Consider the following 22876-nt stretch of genomic DNA (forward strand, 5'->3'; position numbering starts at 1 on the left):
GAGATCTACAAACACATCACCATCACCAAAACACAATTATGTCATGAATTTATCTGTGTCCATAATTTGTTTAATATGCACATAGACCAAGGTGAGCGACACAGGCTCTTGAGAGCCTCTAGTTGGTTATAATCTTGAATATTATTATAGATAGAGATAAACTGTACACAGCAATAATGTTCAGCAAAGTAAGATCTACAAATAAGTCAACATGACCAAAATGGTCAGTTGACCACTTTAGGTGTTATTGCCCTTTATAATCAATTTTTAACCATTTTTCGTAAATCTTAGTAATCTTTTAGAAAAATCTTCTCTGAAACTACTGGGCAAAATGTAACCAAATGTAGCCATAATCATCATTGGGGTATCTAGTTAAAAAAATGTGTCCGGTAACTCGTCCAACAAACCAAGATGGCCGCCATGGCTAAAAATAGAACATGGGGGTAAAATGCAGTTTTTGGTTTATAACTCAAAAACCAAAGCATTAAGAGCAAATCTGATAGGTAGTAAAATTGTTGATCAGGTCAAGATCTATCTGGCCTGGAATTTTCAGATGAATCGGATAATCGGTTGTTAGGTTGCTGCCCCTGAATTGGTAATTTTGAGGAAATTTTGCTGTTTTTTTGTTATTATCTTGAATATTATTATAGATAGAGATAAACTGTAAACAGCAATAATGTACAGCAAAGTAAGAACTAAAAATTAGTCAGTATGACCAAAATAGTCAATTGACCCCCTAAGGAGTTATTGCCCTTCATTGTCAATTTTTAACAATTTTCTTAAAATTTGAAGATAATTCAATAACATTTTCCACAGAAAGTACTGTTATAGATAGAGATAGTTGTAAGCAGCAAGAATGTTTAGTAAAGTAAGATCTACAAACACATCACCATCACCAAAACACAATTTTGTCATGAATCCATCTGTGTCCATTGTTTAATATTCACATAGACCAAGGTGAGCGACACAGGCTCTTTAGAGCCTCTAGTTTTTATATTCCTGCTTCCCGCATCCGGAATTGTAATCATGTCTATTTCCCGCACCGTTTTTTTTTGTGTAAATATTATAAAAAGATATCAACATTTGTTTTTAAAATCACAGTCTAACCTGTATATAACGATTTTAAACATAAAAGCACCCCACCACACTGTGTAAATATCTGTGAGAATTTTTGTTTCAGCATGAAACCTATTTATCTAAAGTGGGAATGATCCGATATAAATTTGTAACAGCGGAAATACCTGTGAAGAACAAAAAATTGGTTTCTTTCCCCCTTACTTGTATTCCCTATCAAAAAATGTTTGTTGTTAGAAAAAAGTACAAAGGACTTCTGAAGGATTTGCCTTCAACTGCAATTATATTGTATGCTGGCGAAACAAAACTATCCATAGCCGCTGCATGTTTATGCACCTGTCCTGATTGATTCAGGGGCCTGTCGTTCAGCAGTAATCATTTGTTGATGTTGTTCATTTGTATTTTCCCGTTTGGATACATAAATCCGATCGTTGATTTTCCTGTTCGAATTGCGTACGTTAATCATTTTGGGGTCCTTTATAGCTTGCTGTTTGGTCTGTATCAAAACCCTGTGTAAAAGGCCGTACTTTGACCTGTGTTTGTTATTATCAGGTTGAGAACAACCCTCCCTCAGACAAGGGGTCATTTTACTGATGTAGAAAAGAAAATAGAAATACCAAGTATTTGTATAGTTCTTCTATACAAAACCTTTGAAAACTTAGAATTCTGTACTCAAAAAGAGGAGAGTTACATCATATTTTAAACAACTTTTTCTAAAAGAGGGGTCCACCTATTTTGAATAATATTAAACTGTTAAAGTAAATGTGTTAACATGGTTAAAGTCTAGGAATATTACAAAATTCTTGGACATGTTTTGACCATTTTTAAAATACCAGATAGATATATAGTTCTTTGAGAAAATATGAGCCTTTTTGTACAAACAAATATATTATAACTTATATTGATCCCTCATAAAACATGTAAAAGTGATATTTATAACATTAAGGGGTTGCCCCCAAACTGATTATGACTTGGATGGAGAATTGTCTCATTGTCAGTCACACATACATAGACCAGATTTAATTATTTCTTGGTGAACAGGGAAAAAATACTTCAGAAATTAAAGAAATGTCAAAGTACAAGTGACAAATCAAGTTTTAATATTGTCAAAACCTACTATTTTATGTTTACAAAAAAAAATTATAATCGCTCGCCTTTACTTTTCAAGCTTAGCCTCAAAAATTTGCAAATTAAATATTTTTTTTTTATTAAAATTTTCAAATCGCTCGCTCGCCTCAAATTTTGGAGTCCAAAAATCTGTAGAACAAGAAATTAAATTGGTGTGGCCTAAATAAAAATATTTTAAATTTGTATCTTTTCTTATAAAACTTAATCAAGTTAATTAGAAAATCGCGAAATTAAAGACCAGAAAGGGTAAAACACGAAATAAAATATCCACAAAAATAAGTTGGTTTATAGTATTTATATTTATCGGTCGTCCCACTGTCTATATCACTCTGTTCAGCTCTTAATATTATTCTGTATCATGTCTTTGTGACGTCAAATACGTTGACCTGGCCTTAATAACTTTGACCCGGACATATCAGCGACGTCATAATGTTTGAACCGACGTTAATAACTTTGACCCGAACTTATCAAGTCATCTTTTGTGTGCTGGTGAAACAAAGAAAACACTTCTGAAACACGCAAATATAGCCCGACAAATCGATTATCAGATTATCTGCATGTTGATATTGTAAAATATCAGCTGCTTGACATTATATGAAGGCTTTTTGATCTCGTTCGCTACGCTCACTCGACAAAAAGCTTCATATTATGTCTCGCAGCTGATATTTTACGATATCAACATGCAGATAACCTGATAATCGGTACATATTGCTTCGTGTTATCTGTACACTTGTAATACTACAGTAGAAAGGTTGATTACAGGATAAAAACATATAAATCAAACAGAGCATAAGCAGCTTGGGTGTTTAAAATAAAACGATAATTTAATATAAAATAGGGCAGTACTTACGGGGAAAACAAATTGTTTTGAGATTTATGTATTAAACTTCCTCTCTTGAAGCTATATGAAGAGGTCTAGTCCTAATCTTTTTATTTGGTAGATATATTGTGATTTTACTCATAAGTTTTATTCTATATTCCTCCGCAGATGTAGAAAGGATTATTAAGCAGACAAAACTGCAGCAGCAACAAGAAGCTAGAAAACAAAGTCAGAGCAAACCTACTTCAGCTATGCCTCAAGGGAGACAACCACAGCCCAACAGACGACAGGAAGATGATTCATGGAAACAGTCTTATATGCCTAAACAACCCTCAAGGCCGTCCTATGACAAATGTCTTAAATGTGACCAGATTTTTGAAGAATGGGGAATAAAAATCAAAAGCAAGACTTGGTATGCTTACATAAAAATGGCGGGCGTGATCAAAGAGAACAATCATAATAAAGAGAGACATCAGAAGATTGTTGATGAGATGCTATCCATGATTACAGATTCTATTGCTCAAACTCTTAATCCAGGTAATTTGTTAATTGGTTGATTGGTTGATCCACAATTCAATATTTCTCTACGGTATTTATTTAGAAAATTGTACAATAGTGTTAGTACTGTAATTATATTTATAAAAAACTTATGAACCAACACTAGCTTAATTAAGGTAGGTTGCATGGAGGTGGATATGCAGGATGTCCTTATCAAATTAGAATGATAAAAACGACACTTTACTTCATAGGAATGTAGGCATTATTTCTTTCATGTGCAGCATATGGGACATTGACACTGTTCTTTTGCTATTTACAGAGATACCAGAAAAATTAGCTAGGATACCTTACAAGTACTACCAGAGAATTGTGACAGAACTAGTCAAGGGAGAGAACTGGAGACAATTGGATGTTATAGTTGATGAACATAGGAAACATCATGGTCAAACTGACCTCCTGGATTATGCAAAGGGAATCAAACTACCAAGAGTTATCATTCATTCCTCACTCAAAGGATCTCACCAGCTCCTGACAAAGATTATTGAATCTATGCTTAAAAGTGGTGCTGTAATTGAAAATGGTAGGTAATTGTATGAGGAAAAGCAATATGTACTGTTTCAGTGATTTGATGGTACACCCTAATACATTTTATTGCCCTGCAAAAATATTGTTATGTGTCATTGTAAGTGATTGTGTGATAAATGTAGAATTATGTAGACAGTCACACTAATTTTAACCATTTGTAGACATAATCTTATTTGTATGCCCCTGTTGCAGAGGAGGGGGCATTAAGTTTTACACTAGTCTGTCCCTCCGTATGTCTGTACGCCCCAAAGTTTGTTTCCATCCTGTAACTTTTGTTTTCCTCAACCAAATGTTATGAATTTTATAAACAATGCTTATTTCCACACACAAAAAAACAGATCAAGTTTGAATTTTGTTGGCATCACTTTTACGGTTCTAGATCTAGAATTATGTCCATTTAAATTGAAAAATTCTTTTCCATTCTCAAACTCAAGTTTACCTCAATCAAATGTTCTAAAAACATATACACAATGCTTGTCACCACAAAACTCAGATCAAGTATAAATTTGGGTAGCATCACTTTCATTGTTCTTCAGTTATGTTTCTTTATATCTTTATATGATATGTAAGCAGTGGCATCATCTGTGTCTTATCCCTTTTAATAAAAAAATCAAAAGGAAAATATCCATCAAATGGCAGTCCTTAGATGTTCAAAGGACATTGTTCTTTCATATATTGAAATATCCATGTACTAGTCATGTGAATCTATTGAACAATGAAAATAGATTGAAGGACTAGGTACATTTAGGGGTTAATTTGGCCCAGTAAATTCACCTAAAACAAAACATTGTGTGATATCATTCCTAATAAAACTTCGTAAGAATCAGAAAAAAAGATGTCATACAATGAGACTTTCAGCAAAGACTTGATGTCCAAATTTGAATGTGACCCTCTTTAAAGAGCATCATAAGCAAGATGTGTCAGAATTTTAGCCAAACTAGTATTATTGTAAAAACTTTTTGGTTCCTCTAACTTACAGAAAGCAAGTGTTGCCCAAAACACTTTTTCCAGTGAAAAGAAAAACCAAAAATGCTCTCTAATTATTTTAATATCTTAATGTGTGATGGTTGTCATATATATTACATTCTTGCAAGTTTATTCGTCGATTTGAAAACTTTCTGTCTTGAAATATTGACTCTAATCATGGAGACAAAATAAGGCCCTTACCACACCTTCAACTTTTAAAAAATGTACAATTCTTTATCCACTCAGTATTCACAATCGCTTTGCTTGAATTTTGTCTATTTGTTTATTTTTCAAAGGTTCTGTGAAACTCTTTGCATTTAAATGCCAAACTGTTTTAAGATTTTTTCATAGATATTTTCATAGATATGATCCAGTTGTACATAAAACAATATATAATACTACAAGATGTCAAATATAAAACATTTTCAATAAATTTTATCTTGCATTATTTAAAAAAAACTTATATGATATTTATTTGGAATGGCATGTTATAATTAATATGCAAAATACACGAAAAAAGATATGTTAAATGGTTATAATTTTTCTAAATTTCATTATTTAGAGGGCAAGAGATGTATACAAGCAGCTGTACAAGAGGAACAATTTAAAGTACTTGAGACTTTATTTAGCCATGGAGCCTGTCCATCACATTTGTCTGTCAATCAGGGAGACACACCCATTCATGCTGCATTATCTATAGCAATAGAAAGGGATAGAGGTAAGTAAGGTGATAGACGTCTGCAAAACAGGGTGACACACCCATACATGTTGCTTATTTACAGCAATATAAAGGAATAAGGGTAGGGATGGTGATGAGATGTCTGTCAACCAGGGAGACACACCCATCCATGCTGCATTATCTATTGCAATAGAAAGGGATAGAGTTAAGTAAGAGGATAGATGTCTGTCAATCAGGAAGACACTCCCATCCATGCAGCATTATCTATAGTAATAAAAAGGGAGAAAGGTAGGGAGACACTCCAATTTATACAGCTTCATCCAAAGCAACGAACTTATAGATTTACATGTATATGGCTACAGGTGAAGATCTAGAACTGTTGTATAACTTAATTATACTCCTGTTGCAAGGAAGGGTTATATATTGATTCTACCACTGCATCGAGTGTAATACAATATTTATCCACTTGAGACAGTTAAATTTTCAAATTTAAAACGCGAGGCTTGCCCAAGCGTTTTAGATATGTAAAATTTAACTGTCGAGAGTGGATGAATATCGTATTACACGAGATTTGGTGGTGGAATCCATTTCTCTAATGATTTTCTAACATTATGCAGGCAAACTTATTCTTTCTTTTCGAATGATCTGCAAAAAGATGTATTCTTTCTATGTGATGTCATCAGGCATTGTCGCCTTTTTTCATGCCGTCACAATAGGAATTTCAGAGGAGAGCAAGAAAATTCGACGTCATAATCGGATTTTAACCAATGAAGTGCTGAGATCAAAGGAACCACGCGTTGATTAAATTTTTTTTATACAATGGGTGCAGAAAGGGATAAATTGACGAAGAATTAGAGAAACTGCTATATCTTTGTACTCCTAAGACAATTTCTAAGAAGTACAAATCAAAGCTTTCTAAAATGTGGTATCAAGCTTCATGTGAGCATGCTATATCTTATGGGATGTGGCTTTAACTTCCTGTTTACCTGAAACTTATGGTGGGGGTGTCATAAGTTAGCATTATTATTTTGTTTATGTTTATTTTTATGTTGGTGGGTTGGGTTCAAATTCATTTCTTTTCATACATATGTAAGACTCAGATCAACGTCCGGTCTCTAATCGACATCCATTCCTCAAATCGATGTCCAAATCTGACGTCACAATGAAATAACATTCCAAATCGACGGCCAATTTTATGTTTATCTAATCGATGTCCTTTTTTTTTTGGCATTCTCTAATCGACGTCCGATCTTAAGCTTCTCTAATCAATGTCCGTTTTGGACACAAACTTTAAAACAGAAGTGAACCGACGGCAGCTGAAACATTTAAACCTTTAAACATATTAATTATGTGAGACAAATAAAATCTATTTAAAAAGAAATGTGTGTTGTTTTTTTTCTTCCAAATTAATACATACTAGACTAATGATGTAAAAAGGTTGTGATATCAATTTTTATATAAATTTTAGAGATTGGTATGATTTGTAGAGAGAATTTTGAAACTATACTCAAGATTTCAAATAAAATGAAAGTGAGCAATTATTAACCATATGGCTTTTAACAATGATAAAAACCCATACAACAAAGGCTATTAAAGGCCATAACATAAATAATGTTAAACAATTCAAATTAGAAAATTAATGGTCTTCTATATATAAAAAAAATCTGAAAAACAAATATGACAGACATAAACCATCGAAAAACCAATGCACTGCAGGCCCATACAGAATATGTCGGGGTTAAACATGTGAGTGAGCACCGCATTTAATCTAACACAGTGGTGTAACAGCAAAACATAATGCCAATTCCTTGCGTTTACGTTTCATTCCCCGTGTAAATTTCAAGAAATCTGTTTGAAAAAAAACCTTACAGAGTCCGAATTATAATATTCTCAAAACAATTGGCTGTGCATCTTAACAATTTCTTGTCTATTGTTGAAGACTGAATGAAGATTCTAGAAGTTTGGTTTTCTTTGTCGTTGGGTTGCTTACTAATTGCCATACATTCACATGCATGTAATTTATTATTATGAATAGGAATCACACACTATAATGTGGATCAATTGTATTATCTTTTTATCAAGATAAACATTAATGTAGATATAGGAAGATGAGGTATCAGTGACAATGAGACAACTCCCCATCCAAATAACAATTTATAAAAGTAAACCATTATGGTTCAAGGTTACGCCTTCATCAAGGGAGCATGTATGTCCTCAGGTAACAGTTTGAAGAAATGTATATGGAAAGTATGTATAAATGTTTGAAAACTTAGTTGTCATAAGAACCCTACAAAACATGTATACGTATAAGTGTAAATCAAGTCCAGTAATTTATTATTTATTGATATTGAACATGAATTAAAGACGACTACAATCAATCGGATGACGTTTTGGCAATACATTACGTCTGATTAGAGTATAAAAATATTGGACTTCGATTTGAGAATGTGACGTCAGATTTGGACGTCGATTTAAGGAACGGACGTCGATTTGAGGAATGGACGTCGATTAGAGGCTGGACGTCGATCTGAGTCTTACACATATAATTAAAATAATGACTGTTTTAGTTAATAAATAAGGAGAACCTTTATAGAGTGGATAAAATCACAGATGACTGGCAAATAATTGACAAACTTGTGGCATGCACTCATCATTCAGAAACACCTTTTATGTCACAATTTGTGCTAAGCCAAACATAATCATGAAAGGCTGAAGTAATTTGTATATTTATATATGCCTTGCTATTCATCAACATAATACATTTATTTTGTTTTATTTACAGGGAATTTCTCAATTTTCAACCTGTTTTTGGAAATGTTTGAAAAAGATCCAGAAAAATACCACATGTTAGATCCCAATGAGCAGGATAAAAATGGAGACAGTCTGTACCATCTGGTTGCTAAAATGAAGTACAATTCTACTGTACAAAAGGCAACAGAACTTCTCTGTGACAAGAAAATCTCATCAAATGTCAAGAACAATGAAGGCAAACTCCCAATTCATTATTTGAATGCTAAGAATGACCGTAGGCTTCAGTTCTTTAGATTGGCATCTGTTGGTGGACAAACCAAAATTTCATCCAAAAAACCGAAAGCAACTGGACAGCAAAAAAAGTCTGCCAAAACCAAGGTAGAAAACCAACCATTAGAACAAAATGGAGGAATTATAGAGGCTGAAGCAGAAGATCTTCTGCAATTTGAAAGAGCAGAGGAAGTGCATACTATTGTAGAAAAACCTGTCATCAGAGCACCGTTAAGAAAAGAGGCTTTGAGAAGGAAAATCGAGCAGCTGATTTATGAACTGGATGATGTGGCTTACAGTAAATACTCCAGTAGAGCTGATAATTTAGAGAAAACCAGTAAAAAGTCCAAAAAAGATAAAGCAGAATCTCAGGTAAATCAAGCAGTTGTATGAGGTATAACCCTTTATTGGGCAGAGGCACAAAGAGCATACAAGAAAGTATTACCGTACATATTCTAAACAAAAATAGATCCTACACATAGCTTTGTCAAAAAAAAAATATTCAGATTAAATTCGTGTTAAATGAAATTTTAAGGACAGGGGATCTCTGTAGAACCCTTACTTTCTTTTATCCTGCAATTGGGTGTCCAACTATAAAGATAAACCCTACAGATATCGCTATATACTATACAGATATTGCTTTAAAGCTCTGCCCACTGCCAGACTGAGTATTGTTTGAACCTGTGTGACCTCAGAATGTGTATTCCAGTTGCATTCCAATGACGACGACAATTGTCGATTTTAAACTTGAACGTGTATGATTGTGTTACAAAATCAACCATGTCAATTTCAGCATGCATGTTTAGTGAATGTCAAGTCTGAAGCGTAGGACAACTCGTACACTTCTGTTTCAAATTTGAGAATGTTTTGCAATTTGTTTTTACTGTTGAAATTAGTTGTTATGTTAAAATAGATAAATATTCACCTTGAGCAATGTATTAAGGTTGACCATTCGAGATTCTTTTTTACGAACCCGTCTTCAGCGTAATGTGTGATTTTGATATAACTAAGCGGGCCTCAAGGGATTACAAATAGAAAATAAATGCTAAATATGTTAGTTTTTGTGTCTTTTAAAACACAAACAATATATAGAACTAATTGCAGGATAAAGACAATAACTGTTTAGTGTCTTTAAATATCAGCTGTATTTGTACCAGTTTTTGTACTACAAAATTTCTGGGACACAGGACAAAGGACAAAGGTCCAGATGAGCCATACATGATCTTTATAACATTTAGTTTAATTTATACAGGTTCCATTCAGCAGGACCCTTATTGTCATGTTTGTTATTTGGTTACAGATATCACCAACAGATATTTTGCTGTACAATTTAGATATAATGCATGTTGGCAATAAATAAAGTATATTAGTTACCATATTCTTAAAACATCCGAAAACATCCGAAAAATTTTAAGACATAATCTACTACTTTTCTTTTGCTGTTGTTTGCCTGTATAATTTTTTGAACAAATTAGATTTGCAAGCTTCAGTTTTATATCCCTTTTTTCCCCAAGATACTCACACTACAGGGCACAGATCAAGGACAAGTTACTGTAGAACCAAAAGTAAACCAGGAACCAGAACCATTGCGACAGGAAATAGAACAGGACTTAGATGATGATGAAGAGGAGAGTATAGAAGAACAGTTCCAGGTAAAACCAATTATTTTTCATTGTTTGTTCCTACTTAAGACACAGGTAATATTTTGATGAACACATGTATGTTCTTACTTCGAGACACAAGTTATATTTTGATGGACACATGTTTGCTCCTACTTTAGAGAGAGACAGGTAATATTTTGATGAATGCACATGTATGGGCTAGTCCATTTACTGAAATTGCTTGAAACCTGAAATGCAGTAAAAATGTATAGAAATGGACAATCTTATACCCAATTGACTAAAGTAAATCATTATTAAGATTGAACAGGATAACTATTTTTAAAAGCTCTCTAGAGCTTATATTTGCACTTTGTCTTATGTATACATCTATAAAAATAAAGCTTCATCAATCAATCAATCAAACAAACATATTAAATGAAATCTATTTTACAGTTTGATCCACAAGTGTTTGAAAATTTAGAATGGGAAGTGGAATGTACTGCTGATGTATGGAAAGCCTTGAGGGACAAACATGTTCTCCCAGAATTAAAACAAAGGATTGTTTGTAAGATTCAGCATTTGGCAGCTGGAGAATGGACTCAAATTTTGTGCAAGAAGCTCCATCACGTTCCTGAAACACTACGGCTATATGAAGCCAAGATCACCAAAGGAGGTAGAATTATATGGGAACTAGCTATAGCATTTTCTCCAAGATTGAGTGAGTCAGCAGAAAGAATTCTAGAATGCAACGAGGAACAATTGTCAGATCGTCCAGTTAAAGGTGGAAAAATTTACTCAGAAATTATTAGAGTATGGGACATAGTCTTTGACCATGACAAAATATACAGTTCTGTTCAAAGAATTGTAAAATCTCACACGAGAGGTGAGTCTTGTATCATACAGAAAAAGCTGAAGGGTGTCAAACATGAACAGTATTCTAATAAAAAGAAAAGAGTTCCTAGAATTTATGCTGAGACAGACATTGAAAAGAGTGTCTTGGAGGAAGTCAAGCAGTACTTTCCACCAGCTAGTGCAAACGAGACAGAATATCACATTCTTAAGTTTTATTCTTTCTCTTCCAATCTTATATCCCATATTTTACAGAACATTGAAATCAAAGTTGACTTTCCATTCCGTGTGACAGACTTAGAACATGCCATCATTAATCTCCAGTCAAATGCACCTATCCTTTTGTTAGGTCGTAGTGGTACAGGAAAGACAACCTGCTGCCTGTATAGATTATGGAGTAGGTTTTTATGGTACTGGACAAAAGCTAAGGAGGCTGATGCTCCACTGTTACCCAGAGGTGATATCTACAAAGAGCAAAGGATCCAAGAAGAGGAGGAAGAGGACCCAGAAGGTATAGATTAAGGTCAAGGACAAGAAAATGGGCTATGTCACAGAGTTTGATTTAATTTTGCATACAACTTTTGCTCTATGAATTATACTTGATACTTGTAAATGAAAACAATAAACACTTTATCTCTTTGATGTCTGAAATATTACTGATTGAATTCTTCCTAAATATATTAACATTTGTATAGAAAACACATAAATTAATCAAAAAGACATTTGTGAATTTGTCTTTAAATCATCAAATCTCTAAATCATGTAAATAGAAGTACATAAATTTTTCTTAAAAAAACATGTTGATACATAAGTTTCCATTTTAATGACGTTTTTTTATTTTTGTTTAACTGATAAATGAACTTTGGTTTTTAGCAGTCAATATATCACTTTACAATGCAATTGCAGGTGAGACACATGGTTTGAGGAAACCCTTTTCAAATTTTATATACATGGTTTCTGTCTTTGTGTGATTTCTCTTTTCATCTTTTCCATTTAATTTCCTCCATATCATTTTCACTGTAAGTTCCAAGCCATAACATCTAATAGTTGACCTTTATTTATGAAATTTAAACAGAATGTTCATTGATACAGAAAAAGTTGATTGGAGTTTTTAGCCTGAAAATTTTTGAAAAAGAAGGAAAGTATTTACTGGAATTTCTTTTCAAGACTTTCATTCATGTAGAAGTATTTTACCCAAAACTGAAATAATTATTTTACATCATTTATGAATTTCAGAAGTTGATGATGTGTTGATGGAGGAAGAAAATGTACCTCTGGACAGACAAATATCTGGAGGAAGTCAAGAGGGAGCTACTGCAGCAACAGATATTGAAAATGAGGCTGAAGAAATCGATGATGCAAATGGACAGAAGTATGACCATTTACATCAAGTCTTCATCACCAAAAATGCTGTATTATGTAATGAAGTCCAGAAAAACTTCAGGGAACTTATGCATGCGTGTGATCTAGCTAAAAATCATTTAGAAGCAGAAAATCAAAATTTGCCCAATCGGTTTCAAGATTTGAATGATTACCAGTTTCCTTTATTCGTTACTTCTCGGCAGTTATTGCTGATGCTAGATGCATCAATAGATGAACCTTACTTCTTTGATCGTACAGAGGATGGTAGTTTGAAGGTTGATATTCAGGGATGGACAGATGGAGATGGACCCCTTAGTATTCTTCCACTTCTTCAAGAAGATTCTGATGAAGAAAGTGATAGTGATGATGATGAAGAAGAAGAAATATTGGAAGATGATCAAGATAATCTAAACCAAGATCGTCTTAACAGGAAGAGAATACCTCCTCGAAGAGAAATGACATATGAATTGTTTGCTGAATCGATATGGCCGCACATGAATAAAGGTATTGGAAAGAAATATCATCCTTCTCTTGTGTGGACAGAAATAATGTCATTTATAAAAGGTTCATATGAAGCTTTATCCAAACCAACAGGATACCTAGAGAAAGAAGAATACTTTTACCTTGGAAGAAAAAGAGCACCAAACTTTTCAGGAGAAAGAGAACATATCTACACTTTGTTCAAACGCTATGAACATGCTAGAAAACAAAAATTCTTGTTTGACGAGACAGATCTTGTTCGCAACGTGTATCAGCGTGTGTGTAAACAGCATGATATGAACTGGGTTATCCATCAGATATTTGTTGACGAAACTCAAGATTTCACGCAGGCTGAGCTTTGTTTACTTTTGAGATTGTGTCAGAATCCCAATGATATGTTTCTGACTGGAGATACAGCTCAGGGCATCATGAGAGGAATTTCCTTCAGATTCAGTGATCTCAAATCTCTCTTCTTCTATGCCAGTCATTCATTACAGGTATGTAACAGTTTTTTATACGACCGCAAACAAAATTTTTGGATTGTATAATGGTTTGATGTCGATCCGGACAATAACTTTAGTTTAAGTGAATGGATCTCTATGAAATTTAATAAGAAGGTTCAATACCACAAAAGGAAGGTAGGGATTGATTTTGGGGATGATGGTCCCAACCGTTTTGGAATTACAGGCCCAAAAGGGACCAAAACAAGCATTTTTCTTCTTTCAGGATTTTAACTTGTGTATAAGTATTTCAATTGCTCTGAAATTGTACCACAATGTTTAATACCACAGGTAGAAGGTTTGAATTCATTTTGGGGGTTATGGTGCCAACAGTTTAGGTATTAAGGGCCAAAAAGGGACCAAAAACTAGCATTTTTGTAGTTTCTGGATAATAACTTGTGTGTAAGTGTATGGATCTCTCTCTCCTGTACCAAGTCAGGAATATGACAGTTCTTGTCAATTCGTTTTTGATGCGTTTTGTTATTTGATTTTGCCATGTGATTATGGACTTTCCGAATTGATTTACCTCTAAGTTCAGTATTTTTGTGATTTTACTTTTTACATTGTACCACAAGGTTCCATATCACTAAAGGAAGGCTAGGATTGAGTTTGGGGGTAATTGCTCAATTCATGTGGGAATTAGGGGCCAAAAACAAGCATTTTTGTAGTTTCTGGACAATAACTTGATTTTAAGAATATGGATCTCTCTGAAATCGTACTACATGGTTCCATACTACAAAGGAAAGGCTGGGTTTGAGTGTTGGGTTATTGCTTCAAGGGGGATTCAAAAAGTTTGGGGGTTCCAAATTTTTTAAGGGGTTCAAATTTTTTTTTCAAAATTTTGAAATAAAAAGATTTTCAAATTTCAAATTTTTTTTCTCAAAATTTTTCAAATTTCAATTTTTTCTAAAATTTTCAAGAAGAATCTTTAATTACACAGTATTCTACAATGGATTTGTATTATTTGACATTTATTTTGTGTCAGAAACCTATGTTATGTCAAAAATTTGATCACAATCCAAATTCAGACAAAATCAAGCTTTAATATTGTGTCCAAATTTGCCACAAGTGTTCAAGATTGAACCTCTGGGGTCGTATCAGGCTGCGCTCAGATGCTCAGTGAAGCATTTATTACTCTGTTTTATACAATTATAAATGGGATAAACGCAATACTTGTTAGTGATTAAACCAAAATGAAACACAAATGTGTTTAGGGTTTCTGTACCTAGTTTTCAGCAAAATAAAAAGAGTTCAAGAAAATTAAACCCACTGACCAACATGAATAACCTAAATTAAGAACAGTCACTGTATAAGTTTCAGTATTACTATGAAAGAAAAATCTTTAAAAAGATATATATTTATGATATTTGTTTAAATTTATGGGTTTATTTTTCAGGCCATGGGTAAAACATCTGGAGTAGCAATTCCTAAGCAAGTATACCAGCTGACTCACAATTATCGTTCACATGCAGGAATTCTCTCCCTTGCTTCTAGTATTCTTGATGTAATGGTTGAATTTTTCCCAGAATCCTTTGACAGATTGAACAAAGATCAAGGACTCTTTCATGGACCACAACCAGTCTTGTTAGAGTCTTGTAGCTTTAGTGACTTGGCGCTGTTACTCAGAGGAAACAAACGTAAGACCTCTCACATCGAGTTTGGAGCTCATCAGGCCATCTTGGTTGTAAATGATGCAGCAAGAGAGAATGTCCCAGAAGAACTTCAGTGTGGTCTGATATTGACAATATATGAAGCCAAAGGTCTGGAGTTTGATGATATTTTGCTCTACAACTTTTTCAAGGATTCACAGGTATGGCAGTTATTTCTTTATTATTATAATACTGGACAAAAGATTTAAAGCAAATAGGTTGATTGGCCACCATTCATCCATTGTTTCTCACATGCAGAGTTTGTTGCATGTTATTTGACTTTTGATACTCAGCATCTTATTCAGATATAATTTAATTTTGGATCTTACATGTCTTCTGATTGGCTGACGTTATTTTGTTATCAGCCCATAGACATAATTTAGTCATGTGACCGTGACGTCATCAACGTTTTTTCATGGATTTCTACGGTTTAAAATGGAATTTAGAATTAAATTTTAAGAAATGACTGTAATATTATTTCTGTCTATTCGAAATAACATAAAAAATGTGGTGCACACTGTTAAATAACCCGCTACGCACATTATTCAGTGTGCACCAAATTTTTTATGTTATTTCTTCATAGACAGAAAAAATATTACAGTCATTCCTTAAATAACAAATTTGGCAGGCTAGACAAGGAATAACCGTCTTTTCCTTTTGTTTGTCTGAAACGTTGCTGGTAACATAGGAATACAGGGCATCTGTAAATCCCTCTGTCTGATCTTGTTGATGCACTCACATGTACACATTCCTGCCAGATTTTTTATAAAACTTAAATAATTGTAAAAGTTTTTAACAGTAATTTATAAGATAACCCTCCACCAGAGACCCAACTCAAGTAGCAGTTGTAATGTGTTTATTGCAGGCTTCAAAAGAATGGAGAGTTGTTACTGATTTCTTGGAGAGACTTTGTAACAGTGTGAAAACAGGAACAGAGAGTTTGGTCACAGTAAGTACTGGTGAGTAGTAAATGTTAACTATAGATTGAAGCTCTCTCTCGGGTTTAAACTTTTGTTTTTAAATAAACGTAATTAAAGACAACAACACCCATCAATTACCGCATGGTGATTAATTTATTGTGGTCGACATGTTTCGCCAACGTCTTCAGGACAATATTATACATGAAATCAAACAGTGAAGTACAAATTTTGCGGTTGTGCGGTTTGCTTTGTTTTTGAAATCAGATTTATAATTTAATAAAGAAATAAGGAGATGTGGTAATATTGCCAGTGAGACAACTTTACATCCAAGTTTAAATGATGAAGTTAAAAGCAATATGTCACTGTATGGGCGTAGACAATGAGAAAAACCTATACTGTATAGTTAATTTAAAAGCTGTGTCATGAAAAATATTAAACAATTCAAACACTAACTAACGTTCTAAATAGACCTTATCACTAAGAAACCAGGATTCAAATTTTGTATGCCTGACATATGTTTCTTCTACTTCTTCAAAAGACTTATTAATGATGCAAACATGTTTCAAAAATATCAAAAAGGCAAAAGAAAATTAAACAGATGAGCTTTATGGACCAAAACTCTGAAAGGTTTTGTAACTCCTGACTTCAGACAAAAAAATGTGGCAGTGTTAAACATGTTTGTGAGAGCAGTTTTAAAACTGAGATTTACATTTCAGAAAATGTTTTCTGACATTTTTAAATACTAGAAACATGGATATAAGGTATGCACTTGTAAAGCATTTGTTTATCTCATCATTATTTGACCTGCCCCCTCAATCATAGTCGATATACTTTTGAACTTTTGCATAGTGTTCATATTAAATTTGGGGTTTAGGTCAATTATTTCTCTTGCCTGCAAAAAAGTGTTCACTCATTAAAACTCATTCCCCAAAGGTTGTGTATGGAATCGGTATACTTTTAAGTATTCACAAAAACTGTTGCATGTATTTTTCATATAGAAATATTCTTGTAGAAATTTTACAACAAAAGGACAGACCAAGAGCATTGACTTTTGACCCTAACCAACATAAAGTGTTGAACTCTGAACTTAAGCATCTTTACACAGCAGTAACAAGGGCTAGGGTGAATGTATGGATCTTTGACGAAGATATGGATAAAAGAGCACCGATGTTTGAGTATTTCAAAGCTCGTCATCTTGTCAAGGCCATCAGTAGTGATGATGTACAAAATTGTAAGTTTCAATATCTTTGTTTCATTTAAATTAAAAGTAAGTATTCAAGGATTGTAGTTTATGCTTCACTTACAACAAAATGGCATTGTATGTGTGACTTGAAGTTTAAGAAACATATGCCAAATGAAGTTTTCACCTGTCAGCAACTTGCTTGAAAATGCTAGAAGCAACTTTACTGGACTTCAGTTTTATGTAACTGCTTGTCACCATAAGGGAAAGAATGGTCTTTTAAGAACTGCTAATTGCCTGCTAATTTATAATTGTGGTAGGTTGAAAAATATTACTTTACACTATGATAAAAATGATTGCCACATTAATTTATGATTATTTTCACATTGTAGGCAAACTATTTTAGACAGAACTTTATATTTTTAGGTCCTTCTTGCTGATTAACCAACCTGAACAAATAGTTACATGGCAAATACCTATTTATCCCTAATAATGGTTAACATAATTTATCTTTAAAAGATGAAATGCATATTAAATTGGCATAACTCAGTTATTGCTTTACAAGGTTTGAAGGGATAATCTTTTTGATATAATTCTTATAGTATCCACAAATGGAATGTTTGCTGAAGAATCTACCCCAGAAGAATGGTTAAAAAGAGCACAAGACTTCATGAAACATAACTTGTATGAAGTAGCAGCTAAATGCTATCGACAAGGAGGTGAACCTTTGATGGAGAAAGTGGCAATGTCTCATCAGAGGGCACTGAAAGCCTCCAGAATAAAGGATAACCCTGCAAAAATGAGAGAGGAGTTTATGTTAGCTGCAGAACAGTATTTAGAGGTCAACCTTCCGGTTTTGGCTGCCAAGTGCTTACAGAATGCCAGAGAGAGGGAACTTCTAGCTCATTTATATGAGAAAATGGGTCAGGTATGAGCATAAACATTATTATAAACTTTGCTAACTGCTATTTTTAAAAGTCCTGTATGAACAACTGGAAGTGGGGAGAGAATTTGAAATGTCTCTAGGTAGTTCATTCGAAAATAAGAAGATGTGGTATGATTGCCAATAAACACAACTCTCCACACGAGACTTAACAACACAGAATGTAGTGGGATTTAACATGTTAGCTGGTGCCAACAAACATTGTCAAAATACTTTCCTTATGAGGTCTTATCATAAATATTTCACTGTGAGCAATAGTTTTACACAGAAAGATGGTTGGCTACAAAATATTTTACAAAGATTTTTCAAATGTGTGGAAATTAATTATCCTTTTGGGTATAAAGCTGATGCTAATATAATTGACCAAAACTATGAGTGAATGGGTCAATGTAGTTCAATACATAAATGTTTCTTATGATAATCTTACTCATTCGGGAGCTGCTCTGGCTCCCAAAAAGTTGGAGCCAGAAAAATTGCCAGCTTCTATATTTTGTCGCCAGTTTTGAAAACTTGGAGCAAACTTTAGAACCAGCTAGAGTCTTTATTTTTTCTACAAAAATTTAAACTATGTTTAATTAAAAAAATGTATGCACTCAGCCAGTGCACTTTACATCATTTAACATGTAATACTAAGTAAGTTATTGCATAGGGTTTATATAAATATATCTAATAAAAAGAAAATATTTTAAGATCTTTCTCTTATATATTCAACAACGGTCAAACAATTATTTGTGATTTTTTTTCCTATCAAATTTGTGACTTTATGTCCTGTGACTTTTTGTCCTGTGACTTTCTGTCCGTTTATCTTATATACATACAACAAAACAACATGTGTACTTTATTTTCTTTTGTCAGTATTTCATATGTAAAAGAATATAAATTAGCTTATGGTCTGTATATGCTACAGAATAGAGAAAATGTCTGAATTAAAATATAAAGAATAGGAAAAAATGGGTAATTGAATGAAGAAAACAAAATAAGAGGCCAGCTTATATCCCAAAAGTTTTTTCCAAGGCCCAATAGAATTTATAAATAGTCTAGAATGTTTTTATTTAAAGGCAATACTATATTTTTGAAATACCTTATACATGTAGCTTGTTTCTGACTATGATGGAAATAATAAAGGAATTGTTAACCACATTGAGTGTTTCAGAATTAAAATCTATTTAACCATATGAAAAAAAAAAAAATTAAGCCCCCCTCCCCCTTTTTAGCTCACCTGGCCCGTAGGGCCAAGTGAGCGTTTTTCAACACTTGGCGTCCATCGTCGTCGTAAACTTTTTACATTTTGAACTTCTTCTAGAGAAGCACTGAATGGAATAAAACCAAACATTACATGAATGTTCCTTGTGCGGTGCTGTCCAAGTGTTGTTACTTTGTAGCCGATCCATCATCCAAGATGGCCGCCAGCAGGGGACTTAGTTTAACATAGGACCCTATGGGAAATACATACAAATGTCTTCTTTTAGAGAACCACTGAATGGAATGAAACCAAACATGGCATGAATGTTCCTTATGAGGTGCTGACCAAGTGTTGTTACTTTGTAGCCTATTCATCATCCAAGATGGCCGCAAGCGGGGGACTTAGTTTAACATAGGACCCTATGGGAAATACATACAAATGTCTTCTTTTAGAGAACCACTGAATGGAATGAAACCAAACATAGCATGAATGTTTCTTATGATATGTTGACCAAGGTTGTAACTTTGTAGCCGATCCATCATCCAAGATGGCCTCCAGCCGGGTGACTTAGTTTAACATGGGACCCTATGGGAAATACATACAAATGTCTTCTTTTAGAAAAGTACTGAATGGAATGAAATCAAAACATGGCATGAATGTTCTTTATGAGGTGCTGACTAAGTTTTGTTACTTTGTAGCCGATCCATTATCCAAGATGGCTGCCAGACAGGGGACTTAGTTTAACATGGTACCCTAAAGGAAATACATACAAATGTCTTCTTTAAGAAAACTACTGAATAAAATGAAACCAAACATAACAATATTAAACCAAATTTGGCCTAAAACATCATTATAAGTATCTGTTACAATGTTTTACATTTTTTTAATATTATTTCAAAATCCCAAATAGAATCAGGTGAGCGACACAGGCTCTTAAGAGCCTCTAGTTTCTACTTTACACACCCCTAGATGAAGAGTATTAAAGTATTATCAGTTTCACTCCAAGAAATTATGATTTTTCATGAATAATTCTTAGCAGTCAATCAAAATGAAATTCTTACTGTCTATAAATAACAATGAAATGTAACTGTTTCCTGTTGAGAGGGTTTCCCGAAATTTTCCCGCCAAAAAGCACATGGCTTTCAACAATTGTAAACAAAGCATTCAATTTGTGATCATCGATTACAGCTTTAATTAATTAAATTTGGATATAGATATTCAATTTAAGGTACAGTCAAGCAATGTTTTTATTTTCTTCTGGATTAAAACTAGTTTTAAAGATCAATTTAAAAAAATAAAATAATCTTTGTCATCAAAACAACAGACAATCTGAAATATATTGTGACCCATTAATTTTTTCAACTCTGCTACAGAGGTCAAAGTTACATCATTTTTCAAACCAATGATGTGGATTTTCTGTTACAACTAATCAACTGCGTTTGATATAAATATTTCAATAAATTAACGATGTCAAACATACGATTTCAAATGGTAAAATTTATACTTCAAAAGGATTACTTTTTATTTTTCATGGAAGGATATATAGAAGCTGTGTCAGGCTATAATATTATCATGAAAACAATTTAAACAAATGAAATAGACAAAATGCCCATTGACCATTTCCATTTGAATTAATTAATGTGGATGATCATTAATGACCAATCCGATAAATGGATTACCTGTAACTTGAGAAAATGTTGGCGCCAGAAATATCGCCAGCAGCCGTATTTTGTCACCAGATGAAATAAAAAAAATCGCACAGCGCAGTCCCTGTCATTTTGGAAGAAAACAAATTGGTAAAGAAAAAACATGGGTGGCAGAAATTCATGCTATATATGTTCCTGATACAGCTAAAATGTACAATTCCATAGATCATTAGATTGTATGTTGTTGTAGAAGACTTGGGGAGGCATTTGAATAAATATCATGATTAAGACAGTGAACCAACAATTACATCAATATTACTAGTTGGTGAAATATAATTTTATTTTTTAGCTTGAAAAAGCAGCAGAAACATACAGAAAGTTGAGACGTCCAATAGAAAGCAGTGCATGTTATGAGAGATTGGGATTCTTTGACAAAGCTATAGATACTTTGTACGAACAGGAAATGTATGACATGGCATTTGATACTCTCAAAAGATTCAGAATTCAGAAAAAGGTATGCATATTGGAAAAAATTTATTAAAAGTATATTTTCAACCTTAACACAATGTTATGGAAAAAAACACAGTCCTTTGATTTTAGATTGATTGACATTTACCATTCAAAAGTTATCCCCCTTAGACTATATTTTAAATTCGGTTCCCAGGTGTTAATGACAGATCTATTTAAGGGGGTTCGCGGGTCTAAATCATTTATAAAGGATTTCTCTATATTTTTCTATAAATGAACTTTATCTTATAGTTAATAGAAAAATAAAATAAAAAAGTGGGGTCACCGTTCATTTGCTCTCACAATCTCCCTTCGAAAGAAGCATACATTTTTGTAAAGGTGGTTGAAGTAATAGGAGAAATATAGGTAATATCGAAATAAAAAAAGAAATTTATTACAGAAATCGCTCAAATTTTACAATAATTTAGTTTAAGTACAGCTTATATTGAAATTATATTAAAAAATATATGTCACCGATGAGTTAAAAAAGATATTTCAATTTTAAAGCAAAAAAAGGGCATTTTCCCACCAAAGGGAGATAATTTGGAACTTTTTGAATGATGTATACATTTTAAATGTCATCTGGGGCCAACACGAATTTATTGTTTTGATTGATTTTTGTACCATATGATAAAGTAACAACTACAAAAGGTAATAAATAAAATTTGTAGTGAAAAACAAATGTTTAATTTTTTCTGAAATTTTTATACCCTCGAGCCTCCTTAACTTATCTTTTTGAATTTAACACAATGTTATGAAACATAAAATATGTTAACATAGAAGGAAAGAAATAAGTGTTGCTTTTCCAGTGACAATGGTGACAGTGCCAGCCTCCACAATTATTAAGTTTTCTGCTTTAGTTAGTTTGATAGGAACTGTTTGTGATAGATTGGTGAATTTTCCTATAAAGTTGCATTACTAAATAAGATTTTTTGTTATTTTACTACAGGAATTTGAAGAGAAAGGCAAAGTTCTACCACAACATTTGAAGGAGCATGCTCCACGTAAAGAACACACAGAGGAACAACTAGCTTACATGTCTGCTGGGATGTACCATACTGCTAAAAATGTTGGAAAGATGTTAGCATCATTGAATAGATTGTCCAGTATCCAGGACAGAGTGGACTTCTTGAGGAAGCATCACAACCATCAGAATGAATACATGTCACATGCAGCGAAAATTCTCAGAGATAATGGTAATCATTTGATGCTTTTAATTTTACAGTGCAAAAGATTTCCAAATGTCATGCTGTTCGATACTGCTTTTAGTCTAACATATATTTAT

At 33.2% G+C, this 22876-nt stretch overlaps 1 protein-coding gene across 1 annotated transcript in view; it reads left to right on the plus strand.

Annotated features, from left to right (window-relative positions):
* The window catches only part of LOC139491021 (TPR and ankyrin repeat-containing protein 1-like), a 67022-nt gene that overhangs the window by 36589 nt on the left and 7557 nt on the right, over window positions 1–22876 (plus strand). The window contains exons 16-28 of the mRNA XM_071278273.1: window positions 3191–3559; window positions 3840–4100; window positions 5634–5789; window positions 8533–9143; window positions 10286–10423; window positions 10826–11732; window positions 12458–13560; window positions 14960–15373; window positions 16078–16171; window positions 17145–17363; window positions 17915–18240; window positions 21434–21598; window positions 22541–22787. Coding sequence (XP_071134374.1) covers window positions 3191–3559; window positions 3840–4100; window positions 5634–5789; window positions 8533–9143; window positions 10286–10423; window positions 10826–11732; window positions 12458–13560; window positions 14960–15373; window positions 16078–16171; window positions 17145–17363; window positions 17915–18240; window positions 21434–21598; window positions 22541–22787 — 5010 coding nt within the window. The remainder of the gene's footprint in view (window positions 1–3190; window positions 3560–3839; window positions 4101–5633; window positions 5790–8532; window positions 9144–10285; window positions 10424–10825; window positions 11733–12457; window positions 13561–14959; window positions 15374–16077; window positions 16172–17144; window positions 17364–17914; window positions 18241–21433; window positions 21599–22540; window positions 22788–22876) is intronic.

Source organism: Mytilus edulis, chromosome 1 (genome assembly GCF_963676685.1).
Source record: "Mytilus edulis chromosome 1, xbMytEdul2.2, whole genome shotgun sequence".
In the NCBI taxonomy this organism is placed as follows: Eukaryota; Metazoa; Mollusca; class Bivalvia; order Mytilida; family Mytilidae; genus Mytilus; species Mytilus edulis.